The sequence below is a fragment of the Sceloporus occidentalis genome, unplaced genomic scaffold (genome assembly GCF_023333645.1).
Source record: "Sceloporus occidentalis isolate IW3139 unplaced genomic scaffold, rSceOcc1.0.p SCAF_1, whole genome shotgun sequence".
In the NCBI taxonomy this organism is placed as follows: Eukaryota; Metazoa; Chordata; class Lepidosauria; order Squamata; family Phrynosomatidae; genus Sceloporus; species Sceloporus occidentalis.
In genome coordinates this window covers 310,405,336-310,427,791 of record NW_028316981.1, presented here as the reverse complement: position 1 = coordinate 310,427,791, position 22,456 = coordinate 310,405,336, and the positions used below count along the sequence as shown (strand labels likewise).

The 22,456-nt window shown below is 40.2% G+C and overlaps 1 protein-coding gene across 1 annotated transcript; it reads right to left on the bottom strand.

The window, feature by feature from the left end:
* Positions 1 to 406: 406 nt before the first annotated feature.
* Positions 407 to 19,359, bottom strand: LOC149324228 (synaptotagmin-4). Its single transcript, XM_089497903.1, has 4 exons — positions 18,964 to 19,359; positions 14,884 to 15,698; positions 7,523 to 7,643; positions 407 to 4,994 (listed from the first exon to the last, which is right to left on the bottom strand). Exons 1-4 carry the CDS (start codon positions 18,995 to 18,997, stop codon positions 4,687 to 4,689), a joined length of 1,278 nt encoding a protein of 425 aa, XP_089354029.1. The 5' UTR covers positions 18,998 to 19,359; the 3' UTR covers positions 407 to 4,686.
* Positions 19,360 to 22,456: the final 3,097 nt, after the last annotated feature.

Here is a 22,456-nt window from a genome sequence, read left to right as displayed (position 1 = left end):
GCAACATGGCAGAACAATGCAATAATACTTACTTATCTTATGGTCTTGAAGTGAGGATCATACTATGATAATATTTGAAAATGCTATGCAGTGTTTGATATTATCATAATGTATGAGATTGGACAGGGTTTCTCAAAAAGTTATCCAAAATCCACGTAACGGTGGTACCTTTAATTGAGCAACCAAAATGCAAAAAACTGTGAACTTCGGCTGAACGAATAAAGGTGTCAAGTGTTTTGTGGATTTTGGATTTTATTCTACTTTGCAATACAGCCAACATGGCTATCCCTGAATATGTCTTCAAAGAATTATGGGAAGTTGGATTTCTCACCAGGAAAATAAAAGAAAAAGCAAATCGATGTGCATCATTTCTGTTTCAAAAAAAAAAAAAAAAAAAAAAGTTGGGTGGGGTGGAATGAATGAAAGTAGCAGTTTATTCTTGTCTTACATACATGGCACAACATACAGAGCTGGCACAAAAGACATACAAATCCTCCGACACCATGCTTCCTCCCAAAGAACTTCTATTGAATGTACAACATCATTAACAAATTGGTTATTGAGTTACAACAGGTCTCCAAACATGAATAACCTCCGATTTTGGAGTAATCTTTTGTTGTTGTTCTTATCTACTTAGACAAACATTATTTTACAAGTTTTAATACAGGACATTAGCCTTAACAGATTTCAAGATATTCACATTAAGAACCAAATACTTTATAAAACAGCAATTAATTCTCTTTTTTCATATCTTAAAGGCATGATCACATATATTTCAATCCCAGCTGGTTCCTGGATGGGTTAACAACTGGATTTTGCAAGACAACATTTCTTAAGATCTAAAAAAGAGGACCCTATTTACAATTTGCCCAGTGTAAAAAGAACTGTTCTCTCCCACCCCAATAGCTGTCATTCTACCAGTAGGAAAATTATCCCTCACACTACTTAAGGCAGGCTTTTTGATATTACCTACTGGATGTAAAATGACAGATTGTCACAGCCCCAGATTTTATTTGAAGACAAAGAAAGCAAGGTGTATTACTGAAGGGAGAATGTGGGGTCTGCTAGGGAATGATGGCTGACACTTATCATCAAACCAAGTAACTAGGGATGCTGTGGTTGCCAGGAGTTTGACCAGAGATTTACAGATTTTCTACTTCCAGGCAACCCTTTCTACATGAACTCCTGCAGAGGATTTTAGAGGTCTGGAAACCAAGCCCTATGAAGAACAGTTGAGGACGTTGGGTATGTTTAACCTGGAAAAAGAATCAAGAGATACTGTGATAGCCATCTTTAAATATCTGAAGGGCTCTCACATAAAAAGATGCTGAGATTCCATGATTCCATGATTCTATTGATGTTCTAAATTTTGTATACACTTTGTATGAGACCTTTTGATCTCTCCTACATAAGAACACTTAATGTCCCAACACATGGATGTTTTTATCACTCACAATGCAGGAGACCAATGGGCAAAACAAATATTATTCATGGTTGTTGAAATCAATCTCATTAAGAGTAAGTTCATAGAGACCTTTCATACAGACCATAATGGCAAGATTCTATTTAACTTGAATAAGGGGTATCTGGATTTTGGATCTCCTTTTTTGTTTGTTTATGGTTGGATTGGATGGTGTTTCCATATGGAAGTTTCACTATTTCTACACTTCATGTGAGCATTACTGGGTTACTTCAACTATTCAGTTCAGTAGAAAACACATGGTTTGACAGACATATTGCCTTTCAAATAGGATCCATATCAGAGCCTATTAGAATCATTCTGCTGACATCCTTGGGCTTTGTCATAGTTTTAGAACCAAATCCTAATAATTTCAATGGGTCTGTCCTGGAGTAAGCAGTCTGAGGATTTCAAGCCTGGACAGATGTTGGCCTACAAATTGTCTAAACAAAACAAAATAGATTTGACTCCCTTACACACACAAGTTGCATCACTATTATTATTATTATTATTATTATTATTATTATTATTATTTTACACAGAGCATTTTAATAAAAAGCATGTTGTGAAAATGCCTTAGAGCTTATATAAACACTGTTATATCAAACACATCATTCAAAAACCTGGATAAATTACTAACACAAAAACCTGAAAGACTCCAAATGGAATTCTTTCAGTAATATTTGTTGCATATTTCACATTCCATTCTTTGCTCATCTTGTTCTGGCCAAATGAAGGCTCCTATTAAAATTCTACACAAACCTCCAGCATATTTGCTAGAACCCTGATTTCACTGTCAATGCTTGAGGGGTCTATTTTACTTATGCCTTGGAGTACATTGGTTCTGATCCACAATTCGGTTCTAACAAAGTATTTTTATTCCAGTCTGTTTGGTCCCATTAAAGTCCATGGAAATGGCTTTCTTAACTCTTCAGATTTATTATCTGCTTGTCATGCTGAAATAGTGATCCAGCAACATAGAAAGCACAGAAACAGTTATGGTACCAGGAGAACACATATAATACTGTGCTCTAATGTAAGCAGCTATGTATTTGTGGATCATGACATCAAGTCAGATATCAGGCTGCCTCAAATAGCAAATACTTCAAATTCCAAATTAATGGGCAGTGGGTCAAGATATTCACACTTTAGAGAGATCACTGGGACAGGTAGAGAAATACAGTGCTTCAGCACATTACAGAGATACAAGTCCTGAAGCATCTTCTCCTGTTAGGCAGTGTTCAAAATCCTACCCTTCAGACAAAGCATTGTACATATTAACATCAAAAGGTCAAACCTATGACCCTTTGATAGCATGAAATCCTGGTCTTAATATTTCCATGTGACCTTGGCTTCCAGTCAAGTCTATTGAGAATGATTTCCATGGAGACATAAATTCAAATAATATTATGTCAAGACTTGTTTATCCATGCGATGTTCCTGAGAAGGATCCCTGCTCACCTTTTCTTTTAAAGTCAGACTAGGAAAATTTATTAGGCTGAGTCTATGTATATCTATGTTTTTCACAAACATGGGATTTTCTAATGGTACTTGTGCAGAGGCAAATGTAATTGTAGTAGATTTCCCAGTTTGCACTGGAATGAAGAATCCTCCCAATATCTCAGTTATCCACTAACAAAGGATAAGGTAGGAAACTCTTCTACTGCAGTTGTGCTAACCTGACATCTTAAATTTGTTTCTAGACATATGAATGATTTCCGCAGGTCTCCAACAGGGGATATCATATTTGTGCATTGATTTATTTTGTGTTGACCTATACAGTTTTGGGACCCACCAAACTGAGTGTCACCCATCCACCACATTAGGCAGCCCACTGGGGTGCATTGTCAAAGTTTCTGTTTTTATCAGCTGCCCAGGAACATAAAGCCAGGAAATTCCTCAGGCTGGTAGTGGTATATATACTCTGTAGTCCTAGCCCTAGGTCAAACTTTCTTCCCCATAGCTGGCAATAATAAATAAATAAATAAATAAATATCTCATGAGATACATGCATGTTGCACCCTACAGTGCTATGCTCCAGACATGACCCGCCCACTATCCCTTCAGTATTCAGAACAGTCACACAATGGCACAAATGATATGGAGTTAAGTGAATTGCTACAATAAACAGCTCATCTACTTATGAGTCAGCATGAGGTATACAGCTAGCCAGAAGCCTGATTCTACTCAAACCCATATTTGAAGGTGAATGACTTTTAATAGTGAGTTCTTGCAGGATCGGTGCTTTCTGTGTATATCCTAACCTCTTCTAAATTGTGTGTTTTTTGTTTTAAAAAAGGTTTCAATGACTTTTTTGTTTTATTTTTAGCATAATAAAACAAATAGAAACATATAAGAAAGATTTTTCAGTTTCTAACCTTGGTTAGAAATGTTCAATGTATATATTTTTTTGGCTGAAAAGAAATTATAATTTTAAAAACCCAATACCATAGGCTATATTTAAAGCACAAATCCTAACCATACAGTATGATCTAAGCCCTTTATTAAGCAAAGTTAAACATGGGGGGGGGGGGAGGTTGCTTCTCTAGATTTTGCATGTGTCAGTTAATGAAACCTATCCCCCCCCCCAATAAAATATATCATGAGTTAAGTAACAAATTGGACCTCTGATACATGCAATATAAGACTTTAAAATGTTTTGAGTCTTTGAATTGCTCAAAGTATAAACTCCTAGCCATTTTTTTTTTTTTTGGGGGGGGGGGGATGTCTATTTTCATTGAGATCCATCATGAAGCTGAAGTGAATGCTCCTGCTATTTGCTCGGTTGATTCTTTTTCAACTTTACAAATTCCGGTTATTCTTTACCTAGTAATATATACTAATGAGCTTATCAGCATCTCAGTGACAGGAATAATCTAGTATTCCTAGCACTATAGTACTTTTAAAAAGGCTTCTTAATTGGGTTTACAGCACTTTGTGTCTCTATAGCTGTGTAAACTCCAGTAGAATATGAACCTTTGATGAAATTATGTCATGTTCATTACAGTTGTCGAGAGGAGCAAAAAAGAGTTCAATGAAATGAAAAAAGTTAGTTATTTTTTGTTTTGACAATTCAATTCAGTCTTAACAACAATAACAAAAAGTCCCCTTTTTTTAATGGCACAAGCCTGTGATTATACATTGCAAAGAAAGAAAATTGATCCTTGCCTATGGATTTTTGTTTATTTGTTTCTTTGTTTTAAAAGTTCCAACCTCTTCCTATACAGTTAGCCATCACACAGCATGTGCCATTTGGCAATTTGTCTCCTAGGATATTCACAGATCTCCTTCCAGTGCTCTCCAGCTGTTCCTTCTGCAGAAGCCCCCAAGGTTAACCGGCCAATAATTTCATTCCGGGATCCTCTATCTGAATCCAAAACCAAGAATTCAATGCTAATATCTTCAAGACCCTCACAGGGAATATCGAAGACAAAGAGTTCATTGAACACTGCATTGGGGGTACACTTCTTGACATGGGTTTTCTTTTTGGAGATCCTTTTCTTGGCATGATATAGGTTCACTTTGACATAGGGGTCTGTAAAGACAAGCAAAATTCAACAAATGGTTTATCCCATAAGAGGTAAAGACAATCATTTGATTGCAATGGACAGTCCAAACTGCCTGATCCCTCACACTCTCCCAGGTTCTTAACATCTTATTTTCTCTCTCATCGTTGTTCTTGAATCCTGAGCAGAAGAAGCATGTGCATCATTAGAGTATTTCTTAATTCATATGTTCTGTAACATGAACAATATTGCCTATGACATATTCGCTTGAATCGTGGTGTTGTTAATGGCCATCAAGTTGACTCTGAGTTATGGTGACCCTACAGATGAGAGACTTTGAGGTCACCGTGTTAATAACAACCTTATTCAGGTCTTATAGACTCAAAGCTCTGGCTTCCTTGGTTGAGTTGATCTACCTATGATGTGGTCTTTTTTCCTAGCTTTTTTCATTTGTCATTTGTAATGGCCTTTTCAGTAGTGGTGGGACTGTATGCTCATGTGAGTCAAGAGGGTATGCTGATGGGAGCACTTCCATTGGTAGGATTTTGCTGAGGAGACTGGCTAACTGTGTCAAGCTGCTACTGGGCATCAGCAGTAGTTATGGGAGGGTAACACTAGTTGAGATCTCTCAGAGGCAACAACATTGACACCGAAACAAACATAGAAGGAGAAACCAGTAAATCACTTCTGAATGTCTTGAAAGCCCCATGATGAAACAACTGAATCATGACACACATCATGATTTCTTCATGGAGATTCACTCTCAGCGATTCAAGAGGTCTACATTAGAGCTACCCAGTTCCCCTCCATTAAATTTTGAGAAATAGTGGAATGTATTCCTTTCATTCTACAAAACCTCCAATTGCATCAGAGAATCCAGAATGATGTTCACAATTGACTCCACAACCAACCCCCTGCTGCTGCCTGAGGCTACTTGTTCCAGAAGACCTGATTCAAGCCCTCCTCTGCATCTGGCATGGTACAGGCCATGACTGGCAGTTGCTGCTACAGAAAAGCAATCATGTGCAAGGAAAGCAAGAATGGAAAACCAACAACTTGCACCCCTTTGAGACTTCCAAGACAAGGAGGGACAGATTAAAAATGTCTTGTAGTTTCAAGATTGCTTGGAATGCACAAGAAGGCTATGTTTGAAAAATGCTTCTTCCCAAACCAGACACTGGTTTTAGCCCAGATTTTATTGAGGGAGCAGGAGAAAGGATAGAAATCTCCCTTACTCATAGGCAAAAACAACACTTATTGTAGATGCATAAATTATACTATCTGCTCACTAGCCATAACAAGGAAGACAAACTGAGGATATATATCGCCCGGTGAGTTTACATGGCTAAGCCAGGAGTCAAACCCTGGTCTACAGAGTCCTAATTCAATGCTCAAACAATTACACCATGCTGGCTTCAGCTGCTGGAAATGATCTATGTTTTCCCAATGACCATGTATTCAATTTGCAAGTTCAATTACTGTTAAGTTATATGAGTTCAATCTCAAACCAATGTCTCATCCCATAACATCAGAGATTACCATTCTGAATTGGTATGGCCAATGGCCCAAACAAATAAAATTGAATTAAACCAGGGGAAAAAACTATGAATATTCAAACTGCTCTCCAAGTATGATAACTTCTAAGGGACTTGTCTTAGGTTATTTGAACAACATAATCACCACTTCCCTTTGGCTGTTTCCAGTGCCTCTTATGTGATGTTAGAATATTAGAATAGGTAAAATAGCATATGAGGGGCTAACAGTGTAACACCTTATATGCTACCATAACCTGGAACAAAGTAGACATGGGAAGTATTTGCCCGACCACTACATCTCTAGCTTCTTTTTCTTGTTTTCTGACAGGGCATGCTACATGAAATTAATTGTGACATTCTTTCCTTCTACAAGGTCCCCCCCCCCCCCCCCATTCTAGTATTCCACTGTGACACAGAATGGAGCAAGAGAGGCTTGGTGACCACACTGATTCTGCAAGAAACTTTCCCAAGTAAAAAAAAAAGTCTTAAAAATATATATATGCCACAATATCAGGGATTTAACTCCGATATTCAAAGGAAAACCAACTCAGTCCAAAGCATCATGTTAGTAGGTGTTGGAGGTTTGCATTCAAGAGGCATTCCAGTGACAGTTTTACAGGTCAGTCTCAGACAGGTTGCTATCCCTTGGCTTCTGTAAAACCAGGAAGATGGAATGGCCATTTATGGACTGTTCCAATTGTGGCCATGAACTGAGATTACCAGGTTTGTGAAAGATGTCTCTGTGTTTTACAATCCATGGTCCCTGAGGTCATTTCATAAGACTGGAACTCAAGGGGATTTGATTTAGGTGTAGATGCCAGAACCTGAAGCGCACTAAGCAGAAGGCCCTCCTCAACTGGTCAAGCAAGGATAGAAGCCCAGCCTCTTATTATTTATATATCTAGATGGGTCAGTCCATAGGCTTTATACTGCCTGAAACTTCTAATATGTATAGTTCTTGGCTTAAGTTCTTAAAGCTCTTGTATGTAGGTCATTGTAACAATATACCATTTTAAAATTACCTGATAATCCTGAAACATCAGCTTTGGGTAGGTGCCTGGCCTTTAAAACAACCACAGTGAGAGTATTCGTTGTGGACTGGTAACAAAGAGAAATCAGCAACTCTCCACGCCCAGAAGACTTCTAGAGAATTAGAAAGACAATTCTTCATTTGAAATAATTATACAATTGGAATTCCCTCTGGTCCCGGAGCTCTGTCTTTTAAACATAGTAGAAAATAAGGATTTAAGATCGAAATTGAAACCATTATTATATTTAATCACCGCTGCCAGAATAACAATTGCCAAAGTCTGGAGAAACAAGGAAGTACCGAAAGTGGAGGATTGGTTAGGAAAGTGTCTAGAAATCATAGAAATGGATACCATAACTTTGAAATTAAAAGATGAAACGCAAGAAGAAGATAACTTAATTTGGTTGAGAATAAGAGAATTGTTTCAAAAGGGAAAGGTTAAATAAGGTAATAAGGAGAGAAGGGAAATCATGTCAGATATGTGATACTGTTGCTGTGCTAGAATTACTGATACAGAGTCAATTATTGTATAAACTTAGGATTTAAGCAAAATAGAATGAAAGACAATGAGATAAGGAAGTAAGGATGATAGATTTTTGAGAAATAGAGAGTTTATAGCTAATAAATAAGCAGTAAGTGAAATAGAAAGTGAGGGGGTGGGGTGGGGGAGGGGAGGGTTAAGAAATATTGGAATATAGAATTTGGAATGTTTTGGTATTGCCCCTTTTATATTGCAAATAATTTCAATAAATATTATTTTAAAAAAAGACAATTCTTCATGTAGAATATTCCATAAATAATGGCATTTAGAGGTTTTTTTTAAAAGAAACTTTGAAATAGTCTAATGATAACATCCCAACTTGTAAAACAAATCCCATTATCCCTTTAAAAAGCCAGCACTTTGCAAAGAAGTTGAGACTGGTTGACACACTTGAGTATCTCTTTCCTGAATCATCAGTGCAAAAGACCCTGAGGTTATTTGTACATAATAGTCATAATGTGTAATGGATCTCATTTATTTCAATAAGTTTGCGGCACTGCTTACTTGACCCAGATTTCTAGGTAATTCACAGAAGACACCACAGTCTTTAACAGCATCACTGGAAAGATGGTAAAGTTTATCAAGCAAAATGTATTATCTTATTTCCAGAGAAGTAACTGTATGAGTCTGTTGCTGCAAAAACAAAGGGCTACCTACATTCAGTTGCTTATCCCAACAAGTGTGGAGCCAATTGGATTATTGCAGTTTACATGTTGATTTACCATTCAGCAGTTCACTCAATGAGCCTACTCAAAATGGGATTAGCAGTTAGATTTCTATGAAAGATTGTTGTTCCTCCTAAAAATGTACACATTTATTCTGGCACAAATGTGGACTGCGTTGAACTTCATTAGATGCATGGAGTAGCTATGCCCTGTAATTTCCAAGTATAAAAATGCACGATTGTGGGCATAAGGATTGTACAGAGTAAGGTCAGAGAAAATGAAAATGTAGTTTGGCCAGTGACTGCTTTCCATCCATCAAGCCGATCTGTTTCATTCAACCCTGACCACTTTGGAATTTTATATGACTATATGAAGGTACCTTATAACTGAGACCTGGCCCATCTGTCTACTCATACTTGCAAATATTCAGCTAAGGTGTAAGCCCTGTCTGCACAGGCCAAATGGAACATTCTCCCCGTCCCCTTGGCAGGGAGTCAGGACAATCCATGGCCCAAACCCTGGTCCTGGTGTGGATGGATGATGTCCAGCCTGTTCAGTTACCAGACCTGGAATATAACTCCCTTAACACAGATTAAATTAATGTATGATTTGCTCAGGAGCTTCCTGAATGATCCAGAGCCCTCTATTACAACACTAGGTGGCTTTTCATGCATGTCTTCGTCTGTGCTGCTTGGTTTGTTGGCAGCAGCAGTGGTGAGTTGCTCACTCTGAGGTCAGAATGAGGCACCCACTCATGTGATTGAGGATGGATGCCTCATTCTGACCTCAGAAGTGAGTGACTCACCTCAGTGGCAGTCACACCAGTCCACATAGCAGGATGTGCATGTGAACAACTCCCCAGTGTCAGGACAGCTAATGGAGGGAGGCTGAAGCAGCTCCAGGGCCAGAATACTCTGGGCTGCTCCCAGAGTTTTCTGGCCAGTGCAGACAGAGCCTAAGAAGTCAAATATAGTATTCACAATTTGTGCCAGAACTACTGATATTAGTAAGACAGATGTCTGAATTCTATAAGCTGGTTTGACAGTCAAAGTGTTGTTTTACTTCAACTGCTGGAAATTTCTGCTAAGTGGCTGGAGGACTGGTCATGAAAGGACTATAAGTTAATAGTTTATGGATCAGAGCCATGACGATAAATGGTGACACTCAAAGCCATTAACATCAATGGAGCCTTGCCACTGACTTTATTAAGATAGAGGCTGTACCTTTACAGTGTACCATAGAGTTAATTATGAACACTTGGAATTAAATCTGTTAATCTCCACTGGCAAAACCAATGTAACTCTACTGGCCTTTGTCCTAGTAGTTCAGATTACCTTGATTAGATTGTTGGGTAGTGAAAGCTAAATGACACAGTTTAGAAAGGTGTTAATGACTGGAGTAACTGAAAATGGACTTCAGTGGCTGTCCTTGTATATTTCAAAATATCCTGAATAAAGAACATTTTTTTAAAAAGAAAAATGAAACCTGATTAAACAATAGCAAAGTTTATTTGGTTGCAACCCATGGGTCTTTAATCTCAATACTCTGATGTTATGTTTTAGAGATGATGTACACATGCTCAGCCACCATGGTATCAAGTTATGATGACCAACACATGTGGATCATCATCATCATCATCATCACCATCATCATCCTACAGCATTTCAATATCAGCCAATAACAATAGAAGCACAATATATTCCCAGTCCAATCCAATCCACTCGTATGACCTAGAGTCCAAGTGCTGACTAATCAAATTATGAAAAGAGAGAAGTATCATTATTGAATTGGCCTAAGTTGCAAATTTTGTGGTTGTGAACATGGAAGATCTTGGTGTCATAATCAACAGGGGTGGGTGAAGTGCAGCCCATGGGCCACATGGGGACCTTGCGACCCTTCATGTGCCTCTAGAAGCTCCTCGCCTCCTAATTTCTTAAACTTTTTGATCTGATTTTCAGATGTGGGTTTTGCCCCCACAACCCAAACAAAATCTGTCATAACTTCTGCAGTTTGCATCTGCTATCTCCAAACCCCATAAAGTCCCCCCAAAACAGGGGGCTATCAGCCCAAATTGTAGTTGGAAGTGAGTGCCCCAAAATGCCCTGGAGCAGCCCATTGAGTGAGCAAAGAGGGAGAAAATAGTCCCTGCTTCCTGCCCAATTGCCCATTCTTGGTCTCAGTGGCATCACTAGGGTGTGTGTGGTCGTGTGGTCCACACTGGGTGACACCCCAGAAGAGGGGTTACACCCAATTAGGCAACCCTCCCATAGGAGAGGGAGTGGTGACTGTGCCAGGCCTCACTTCCCCAAGGCAGCAGCAGTATGCTTGTGATGAGCAGCAGCACTCCCTAGGGATGCCCAGCTGCCTGGCTGCCCATCCTCACCCCCACCTAGCTCCAGATCTGGCTTTGGCTCAGGGAAGCAGTGGCAGCAGCAGCAGGAGGAAACTGTGATGTCAATCCAAGGCTCTGCCCACCTGGAGCCCTATGTCCCCATCCCTTCCTCCACCTCCACCATTGGTCCAGTACAAGGGATTTCCTGGGAGCTATGATGCCCATTGGACCCTGTTCACCACCACTACTAGGATGCTGGGGCCCTTCCTTAGCAATTGGGGCTCTGGACCCCTGGCCAAATGGCCCATCTGTGGAGGAAAAGGACAGCCTGGAGTGGGCAAGCCTTCCTCCCTCCCCCAACTGGTGGAATCTTTCTCCTCCCTAGGAGGGTCCCTGCTGGAGAAAAGGCTTCTGCACGGGGGTAGATTCTCCCTGGGGGTCCCAGCCTTTCTGCCTCAGGGCTGGTGGGAGGGGGCCTGGCTGATCTGGCCTTTCCTTGACCAGTGAGGGTCCTGGTCTACCCAAGGGAGGAAGGCAGGACTCCCTACAGGATGCCCACCCCACCCATCTGGCTGGCCGGTTTGTCCCCTCCCTGCCACTCCCCTCTGGGCTGCTTCGAGTGATGGGGAAGGACAAGAGTCTAGCATGGCATACCCACTACACACACACACACACACACACACACACACAGCAGGTGACACCAGGAGTGGGATACCACTGCTTGGTCTATGGACTTCAGTTAAGAGGTACATGTCAGTTGTGCCAGAAAAAATAGAAACAAGCAAACATGTGTTGGAATCCAGAGGTCACAGAGAAAACTGTGCCACTTCAGGTTTCAGTAGAGAGGGGATACACACACACACACATCTTTATTCAGTAACAGTTGTAATAGGATTGGGCCACAATACTACTGTAGAGTGAGAAGGAAAATGTAAACTCATTGCGATGTTAATTGTATGAACTGAGATAGAGTGATCAAAACAAATTAAGGTAGATATTTTAACACAGAGAACCTTTTGAACTGAAGACAATAAAAAATGAGAAAAGAGGAAAGAGAAAATGGTATGCTCTGTCTGTATTCAGAAGTGGCACAGCTTTCTATAGTCTTTTGTTTCCACTTCATTCATCCCCCAAAATAACTGTTTGGGGTTGCTGGTGAATCTTCTAGCTCTGCTTTCAATTATATATAACTAGATCTTGCCCCCAAATATGGCAGTGTTGTGTGCTCCTATCCGAGTATTCTGAATAGCCAACCATGCCCTCTTCCACCATACTCCATTCTGTTTCTTCTCCCCACACCCCAGTCTCCAGAAGTACCATAAGTTAGCATCCTGTAGCCACAAAGCAAGTTCACTGTTATTTCAATTACTTTGGAATAACCATGTAAAGCGCTGTGCAAGCTTTACAATGCTCTATAAATAAATGTTAACAACAACAGCAACAACTTTGGACTCTCCTTTGATGATTCTCCCTCCGCCAAATTTATTTTGAACAATTAAGTACCTTGGAGGTACTTCTGCCAAGCCACTGAAGCCCTGCCTCTTATGTATGAATTGTGCCATTTTGGCTATGGAAGGATGTATTCTGAGAGACTAGAGTTTCTGTTCTATTGTTTCATTTGTATCCACCTTTCTCCTCAAAACTGGGAGTTTGGTTTTAAAGGATGTGGAAATTCCATTCATTCAGAATTACATCCTGAGTTGCTGCTGAAAACAGTGGAAGATTTCCAGTCTGTTTTAATGAACTTGTCTCTACATAGCATAAAGATCTGTGCAGTATTTTAAACCTGAGTGTTGCAGTTCTACAAATTCTTGATGCAATACAGATGGAGGGCTGGTTGAAGAGTTAATTAAAGTGTTTGGATCTCTCGGGGGGGGGGGGGGGAGATTAAAAGTGGAAGTGTAGTATGTGTGGAACAGAATTCTGGATTAAGATGATGTCCCATACTCTTTCCTAAAATTGCTTGTTTTGAGAAAAAGGTGGTTGAGGATATTGATACTCCAATTTATTCACAGACTAAATGCTGCATTTATTGGTTTGTGAAGATTCACCCTCATTTTTACTGTCCCTGTAATGGCAATATAAGTGTTAATGGAGACAAGTATTCAGCATTATTTCAAAGTAGTTCTGATGATTTGCAGCAGATTTTAGTAATATTGTTCCAGACGTTTGGGTTGGTGGTAGTGAAGGAACTGGTTATCTTAAAGCAGTGTTGCAGACCATCTAGATGTTGCTGATTGCAGCTACCATCATCCTTCATCATTTGGCAGTGGATTGGACTGGATGACACTTGTGGTCTCTTCCAACTCTATGATTCTATGATTTATAATACCAGCTATCAATTATGGGTGTTCAGTGACATCTGGAGGGCCACATGGTGCCCAGTAGTGTCTAAGACACCTGTCCTTCAACCTATCATCACTTATTGTCCTTGGTAAGGACAATAGATTAGTAGAACTCTTGTCCTTATACAGTATCTAGGTACCTCAGATCTTCATGATCTATAGCAGTCATGTTGACCACAACTTAATGTCCTAATCCAAAGGAAGTCATGGAATACTGTTGTCTCATGCTTGTATGCTTAGACTGTACTACACTACATTTTACAATGCTTTGCCTCCCATGAATTTCCAAAAGACTACTGCTGTCAAGTTCATAAAGCTCCACTTTAACACCTAGACCTAGTTCCATGAAAATGCCATATGAATGTATGATTGCTGATACTGTTCTAATTCTCTTTCCTCTGGTGTCCCTAAAACCTCCACATGCACACACACACACACACACACACACACCCCAACTGGAAAACATTCCCCAGCAATCTGTATCAGATGGGTGGGGGGAAATAGGAGGTCTTCCAGCCCTGCAAAGTACTTTTTCGAAAGTGAACCAGTGACCATAATGGGAACGGTAGGTAGTCTCCTTCCACTTCCACTGGATTTCATCAGTGGACCTCCTGCATTGAATTCTGCTCCCTGTCAACATCTCACTATTACTGCTGTTAAACACTTCAGCCTGACCAATTGTAGGCACTGTTGACATCAGAGTGACATCCCAATCAAGTGCCCTGGTGCAAAATAATGAATTCATTTATGAAAACATTATAGGAGGTGTACCAAATTTCAGAGAACCGCAGAATGTAGCTTCAAGGATAAGCTAAAGCTCACAAACAGAGCACATATTTTGCATGCAAAAAGTTCCATATTCAATTCACAGCAGCTCCAGGTATGTCTGAGAAACCCTGGGGAGCTAAATCATCATTAGTCTGATCTCCTTCCTCAACATGGTTTATTATAAAAAGATTTCTGAGTCTCTACACTTTGGAGAAACAATTAGAGCATGTTTGGTATAGTAGTTTGTGATACCAGTATGATTGTGAGTGCAGTCTGGAGTACACATCCATATGTTAAAAAAGGACACGGACAACATTGGCTGATCCAGTATCAGTGATTCTTTCAAAACTGACAAATCCACTTCTCTTTGTGGGCTTATTAAACCCAAACTGGGTCGTCATTCAAAGATAATTTAAGATCTTTCCCACCTAGGATGATACAAATGGGGGGGGGGGGGAGGGGGAGAAGAATATTTGATAAAGATTATTTTTCTCTTGTTGAGATTATCTGGTATCTATCTATCTGGCTACCTACCTATCTATTATCAAGCAGTCTATCTGTCATCTACCTATCTATTCAAGATTTATATATATTATTGTTAGGTACTATTTTTAAATCTTGGTACATTAAAAATCTTTTATGTATTGTGAAAGGGCAGGCAAAATAAATTAATAATAACAAATAAAATGTAAAATCATTTACCCTAACATTCTTTTTGATGATTTCCTTGTTCATCAGCATTCTTCCTTCAGACAACTCAATCCCTGACAAAGGAAAGAGGACTTCTCCAATGACATCATCTCGAGAAAAACGGTCAAAGCTCAGGATCATAAAGTGAAGACTCAGGTCTTGAACCTGAGTATATGGGATCCCATAAAAGGTGAAGGTTTCATCAAAAGCTGGGTCTAAGGTTTTCCTCAGCACTCGAGTTTTCACCTTGTGCTTCTTCTCAGGCAGTATTGTCATTTTGATGTATGGATCAGAAGTCATTGACTGCTCATCCATGGCTGGTAAGCCACGTGCTTCTTTGATGTTCACCATGAATGCCTTCTTCTCAAAGTTGTACTCAATAGAGAAGAAGAGAGTTCCTAATTTATCTTGTTTCTCTTCAGAGGTTAATGATGAGATAGACTTCAAGCTATCAGGGGACACCGAATCTGTCTCCCTCTCAGGAAAGACCTTTGGGGTAAAGTTCCCAACATCTGAAGAACTTGGTATCTTAGGAACTGTTTTGGGGAAGTTGCCATTCAGATCTTGCTTCTCGAGGTCAAGATGAAGAGAACTCTTTGGCATGATAGGCTTGTTTTTGGCTTCCCCTTTGTCTTCTGCCCCAAATTTCATCTTGCTGTTGAGGTTCTCGGGATAAATATCAACACCCTTGAGCACATGGACAAATTTGTAAGGAGGGGTTTTATTTGATTTTGAAGATTTGCGTTGACAGCAGATCCAAGCAAAGAGGGAGACGGTGAAGACCAGCCCAAAGGCACTGAAGATTCCAACCACAGTTGGAATTTCATCTGCAAGTTAAAAGCAAATGGCAACAAATGTATGAACAGTAGACTTTGACGATCAGTAGTGATAATTTAATGGAGCAATAGCTGGCCAAATGGCGAAACAGAGGGAACAAATTGCTAGATATACTATCCAAGAGTAAAGCATATATATTGTGCCCCCTGCAGGTGTACACATACAAGGAAATCTCTGTCTAGAGCTGTCTGCTGCTTCAAGCATGGTTGAAACAAACAGAGTTCAGCAATAGCATCTGTAATAAATGGCATATCCCTATTCAACTTTGTTGCTGCCCTAGATAACATTTATGAATTCAGTAGGCATATAAAAACTTGTTGCTGCCTCTTACATCTTTCACATTAGGCACTTTATTCAGTAGATAAATGAGAATTTGAAATGTGTTATTCAAATGCACAACACCCATTTTTATATTAATCTCTGGGATTCTCTTTACATTCAATGAGCTATGTGAAGGAGGGGCTCAGTTTTGACCTGAAAAGGCTAACTTTAATTAGAGATTATGTGAATTAGACTTTTCACAAATTTAGCATCAGTTCTCTATGTGCAATAGAAGATGCACAGTCATTTCCCCCATACTAAATTTGCCTATTATGTAGGCACATGTTAGAAAGGAAATCCATTGTGTATCTTTGATGTCCCTTGTGTACCAAATCTATTAATTACAGAGCAAATACAAGAGGATTTTCAAAAGTACCCTGAGAGCTAGACACCTTAAACATAATATTTCAGTGAAGTATATTTCCTAATCACAGTAACTAAATCCATTCCCCATGAACTTCTTTCCATCACACTTATGAATCACCTCATATTTCCAAATAGCAATGAGAAAAATAGCATGCAAGCTGCAATGACATCTGGTGTATGGATAAAAGACTGGCACTGAGGAGATCATTAGCATTTCATGAGTAAGCAGTACAGGGCCAAATGAACGCCACTAATTGGAAATCCAATCTTGCCCATAAGTAACATTTCTAAGTACATCTAAGCACTGCATGCTGGGAGCAGAAATCAAAACTAAGTCCACAGTCTCCAAGCAAAATGGGGGGGGGGGGGTGTCTCATGAAATATTAATATTAATGCAATGGCACTGCTTCTGCAGAAAGGTAATTGTGTCTTTTATGCAAGAGCACTGGTATTCTAACAAACGATCATCATTTTCTTTCTGCCTGGGAAAAAGTGAGCGGAGGGGGGACACAGTTATTTTCAAAAAAACAAGTAGATCTTTCTTTCTGGCTAAGGCAGAGAAGGAATATTTTGGATTCTCACCCGTAGGTCTCTAAAATCACCAAGAGGGAAAACACAAGTGATTTGCACATTCATTCACTTCCTTAAAGCAAAGTATTAGTGATCCTAATGAGTATTAGGTGAATCCATAGGGAAATGAAGTGTTTCTCACAAAAGCAAGCCATCAAAGGGTTAAGTAGAACATTAGCCTTCATGAGCTACATTAACACTTTTATAGGAATCAGACTGTAGCATGGGACACTCTGTTTTGCCTCTGTTTCTGATTTGTAAGGTGATTACTACACACAAGGGCTTGGATGACCAACTGAAAAAAATCTTACTTTAGTATAGGACACTGGTCACTGGGTCAGTTCCAGTCCTAAGGTTTCTGTACTCTGTGTTGCTGTGAGCCTTTTCTCCCATGCTAGCTTTGTGGCTTTGAGTTGAGTCAAAGCCCCACTGGCAGTGAGGTAATGGCAGTTGCATAAGATGCTTTGGGAAAGCAGCCAGGTTGGATCATTAACTCGGCTGAACAGATTTTAATGGCCAATTGACACATTTGCAAATACTCTATGGAAGCTCTTAGGTAGATAGATTGTTTACAGTGGCAGGAATGATGGTGCAACTTACAATTCCAGCTTTTGATAAGGAGTATGCAGCACATGGGCATTAATTATCCTTTGCAGAGTCAGTTATCAGGTGAGCAGGCTGTCACAAATGAAATTAGAAATACCCCTGAGGGCTGGTACAAGACGAAATCACAACTAAATGTGCTGTAAAATAACTGCCCCTGGGAATGTCGTCTGCCTTTGTTGCTGTTTTAGTATGCAAAGTGGTTGTCTACTGTGCCTAAGCATTGCCACTGATGTCTAGAAAGTAAACTAGTGCTGAAAAATAGTGGGATAGATCATAAAAATGCTGGTTTGAACATGCACCATCTAGACTGATTGCATTTAAAGCCAATCCAGATTTGGACTAATATAATATCACTTGGTTATAAAAATTCTGATATCCTGGCATTACTTTATATTGTGTCAACTGCATCCATAGGCTAGTGAAGCTGACACATGGAGTAAAGTCATTATCTTTGATTGGGCCAAAGCCAATTTAAATCCAAGTCTTTTGGCTGAAAATGTGTGGCTTACCCTGAGATCACCACATTGCAATTATGGTGATGGGGCAGCCTTGGAGAAAACAGTCATCACTGACCCACCCTTTAAGTTACCGGAAAAGAACAAATCTGCACGCATGACTGTATGCATAATTGCATAGCTCTCCTGGTCTAAAAGACTACGCACTTCTTTGAAGCAGAAACAGATCAGAAAAACTGGCATCCAGAAAACTTTTTTTTTTAATTAATACAACATGATTAATTTTTACTATCTTAGATCTGAGAAGACAGCCAGTGCTGTTTAAGTTTCTGTAAGGAATATATATGATTGCTAAAAAACACTGTGCATGCACTTGGCTAGCAACATTGCTGATAAAAGGGGGAGACAGACAGATGCAATGGTTGGGTGGATGAGGGGGTTGTTGGATGACTAATCTATTTGAGTGAAAAGCATCCTGATCTTTTATTTAATGAAGGGATTTCAACAATCATCCTCAAAGACTTTAGACTATGGATATGCAAGAAAATGCCTCTGACTCATTCTTCCTCTGGCAGCTAGCTTCCTTCAAGAAGATAATACAACAAATCCACATCTCCCTCTGTAATGCCTCCCAAAAAGCAACCCCTATGTTTTGTTTGGGGATAGTTGGGAGATACAGAGGGAGCAACGTGGAAATCAAAGGTGGGGAAGGCTTAAGAATGAAAAGGAAAAACTTTTGCCCCATCCAAGCAATGCATACAAGGGGCTTTAGAGGAGAGGGACAGAAGGGACTCCAATTAGATTTCTGCACTCCTTCAGCCTTTTTCCCCAGGGGTGGAACATGGTAAAGGGGCAGACCTGCCCTTCCAACAGCACTTGGGTGAAAGGAATTAAGCCATCCCCAAAAAAGGAGGTTTTATTTTAAGCAGATGCTTACCGAATTCTTCCCGGGTGGCTGCGATCGGAGCCATGTTGTTTGCTGCGTGCTCTGTCCAAGGTGCTGAAAGATGCTCTGCTGAAAGATGCTCTCTGCTTTCTTCCTTTCCCCTTCCTTCTGCTGGCAGAGACACACACACACAAACCTCACAAGCCCCTTCACAACCAGGGGGAGACTTGTGTCCCAACGTGATGCACCAGCCTGAAAGATGGGAAAGATTTGAGAAAGAAAAAGAGAAAGAAAAAAAAAAGGAGGAGAAAAAGAGGAGGAGAGGAGGAGACAGTGACAGAGAGGAGCTGGGAGGGACCCTTTCTGCCCAGTGTTGCTCAGCCCTTGTCCTGTGGGGAGAGGGGTCTTCTGACTAAGTGAGCTCTGAAACCCAAGGACGTGGTTGAAACCCAAATTGACGCAATCCTGACGTTACAGAACTGAAATCTGTACCTTCCCTCCTCCTCCTCCTCCTTCTCTCTCTCTCTCTCTCTTCCTTCCCCCTCCAAGGAATCCAGCACACATTCATCAATTATTTCCAATGCTCTGCTGCAGGAGATTAGCTCCCCTTCTCCACTGGATACAGGCAACCCATGCAAATTTCTAGGGCCAAATCTTCCATGGTTCTTTTTTTAAAAAACAGAGAGACTCTCTTACTTTTTTATTTTTCCCATCTCCCTTCAGGAGATCTCATTGTATGTACATTGCCTATGAAGATGCACTAAATGGAGACACTGAACCCCCCCCCCCCCCACTTTCCAGGAGCAAATGACCCAGATCTCTGCCTTTGCCCATCCTTCCCCCTGACTAAGATTGTCTGAAATGCCAAATGGTTGGAAATCCAGCCATAATAATAATAATAATAATAATAATAATAATAATAATAGTAGTAATAGTAATAATTGAACTTCCATATTTTATTTTATTTTCCTGGAACTTTCTGGAAGAAATGTATTTCTGCCTTTTGAGCAATTAGATCTTGGATCTACCTCCCCCCTCCATTCCTTTCCCCTCCTCTTTCACACACACACGTTTCCTATAATCTCTTTTTTAAAAAAATATTCAGTGTGAACACTAAAGTTAGTCAAATATTCTTTTCCCCAGGCACACCCACACTAATGACAATAAGCATCTGGATTAGCCAGACTACCCAAACACTTTTATTGCTGATTTTGGGCAGGGGTTGTATGGAGACACACTAGAAATATTTGTTCTTAATAGCTTCATGTCACTTTTCACTGAGAAATGTTCAGTAGAAATATTCTTACTTAAGTGTTTGTTTTTGTTTTAAAGGGATCTCAGCTCACAGAACATTCCTCAAATAGTATCCAGATCACATTCTCATGGGAGTTAACCTCATTGAGCTCAGATGGGTTTACTCCTAAGAGAGCCAGTGTGTTGTAGCTACTTGAGTGTTGAACTGTGGCACTGGAGACAAGGATTTGAATTCCTTCTTGACCATGAAATCCTCCTGGACCACCCTGGGCATAATTTCTCAACCTCAGAGGAAGGTAAAGGCAAACCTCCTCTGAACAAATCTCCCTATGAAAGATTTGCCTTAGCATTCACGTAAGTCAAAAACAACTTGAAGGCACACAACAACAAGATATGCATAGGATTGGACTATCATAATTGCTGTCATAGTAACCTCTTTTAGTAGAAATTAGCTCATTGATCCAGATACGTCAGAATGGTTTATACCTGGATTAGGCAACCCGTGGCTCAAAGCTTGCATGAAACCCCCGAGCCCTGTTCTTGCATACAAACAATATTTCTGATACTACTAGCAAATCAACTAGTCCACGTGCCACACACTCCATCATAACCATGCTAAAAAAACTCCCAAAGAGCTGTCTTCTCTTGGACTCCTTTTTGATGCTCTGTTCCATGGTCATTTAGGCAACCCCCTCCTTTATAGAGATCCCTCAGCCACCACAACTATGGCTAAAGTTCAGAGGCATGGCCATGATAAGAAAGGTGCCCATTGCCCAGAATTACAGGGCCACCAATGGAACCCCTTTCCCTGCAGCCCAAAGGACCACCTTTGGTCTAGTCTGACCAGCAATGGATATTAATAAAGATAGCAATATCTCCAAACTTGACTTGGAAATGCCAGTGATTGAACATGAAACCACCTGTAGGCAAAATATGCACCCAGCCTTTTGCCTTGGCCTTCTCCTCCCACTTCTGACCTTTCCACTATGCATTGCTAGATGGAATAATGGATAGCAGCTGGCTATGCTTACTCTGTGCTAAAAGGAGACTCTGAAAATGCTTAAAATCACTTTTCCTCATAATGTGCTGAGCTTTGTCTCCAGTTAATCCCTGAACCAAGAACCAGTGTGGTTTGAGTGTTAGATGGCAGCTCTAGAGACGGGGTTCAAATCTTTGCTCAGCCATGGAAATCCACTTGGTGACTCTGGGCAAGTCAAACTCTCTTGAAGCATCTTCACCTTGTATCAATGCACAGTGTTCTGCTGCCATTAATAATTTTCTTACCCTCTGAATTTCCTCACGTCCTTCTTGCCCTCTCCTTACTTTGGTGGAAGCCAGTCCTCACAATATTGATGGACATTTATTTGGATGATGCAGTATCAGAAACTAGGGTGTTTTTTTAAGGGGGGTGGGGTTCGAGCTTCTCATTTAAAAAAAAAAAGCTACAAAATGGCCTGGACTTGGTGGTTTTAGTTCAGCCATCACTGAAACTAAACTTGAAGTGGAACAATATGTGTATTAAGCTTTTTCCCTCCCCATAGTCTGTGTTTACATGTGGTCTCTCATACATATGGCAAGGAAATAGAGGTCAGAAGGACCTTCTGCAGGCTAATGATTGTCTCATAGTCACACATGATATCTATGAGACAGTAAATCTGTTCTGGTTTTCATCTGAACTCTAAACAGTGGCGCAGTGGGTAAATGCCTGTACTGCAGCCATAAACTCAAAACCACAAGGTTGCGAGTTCAAGACCAGCAAAAGGGCCCAAGCTCGACTCAGGCTTGCATCCTTCCGAGGTCGCTAAAATGAGTACCCAGACTGTTGGGGGCAAATTAGCTTACTTGCTAATTAGCTTACTTGATGTTCACCGCTATGATCTTTGGAATAGCGGTATATAAATAAAACAAATTATTATTAATTATTAAAGGAGATGATCAAAGTGCTAGAACTTATCACCAAAATATGTTCAACATCTTGGATAGCTCCTCTGAAGTTTGAACTAAGAACAAATTCAACGTCCCACTGGCATGGGAACCACCTTCCATTACTGTCTTCCACATGGCTAGAGAAGCAGAAAATGCAGGGAGCTCTCCATGCTTTTGCCTTCCAGACAGGTTGCTCACTAGCACACTAACTCTCCAGGAAGAGAAGGGACTGGTGCCCTAATGTAGGTTTTCCTCTTCCCTCCCCAGTCCTTCTTCCTCTTATGTTATGTGGATTTAATTTTCAGTAGTACAATATCTGTACAGTGCTTAGAAAAATATAAAGATTGTATAACTGAATAGCATC

Coding starts and splice junctions, on each gene's coding strand:
- LOC149324228 (XM_089497903.1), bottom strand. CDS start 18,997: ATGGCTCCGATCGCAGCCACCCGGGAAGAATTCG. Junction 7,644..14,883: donor TCATCAAAAAGAATGTTAGG/GTAAATGATTTT, acceptor CTAATTCTCTAG/AAGTCTTCTGGGCGTGGAGA. Junction 4,995..7,522: donor TGATGTTTCAGGATTATCAG/GTAATTTTAAAA, acceptor TTGTCTTTACAG/ACCCCTATGTCAAAGTGAAC.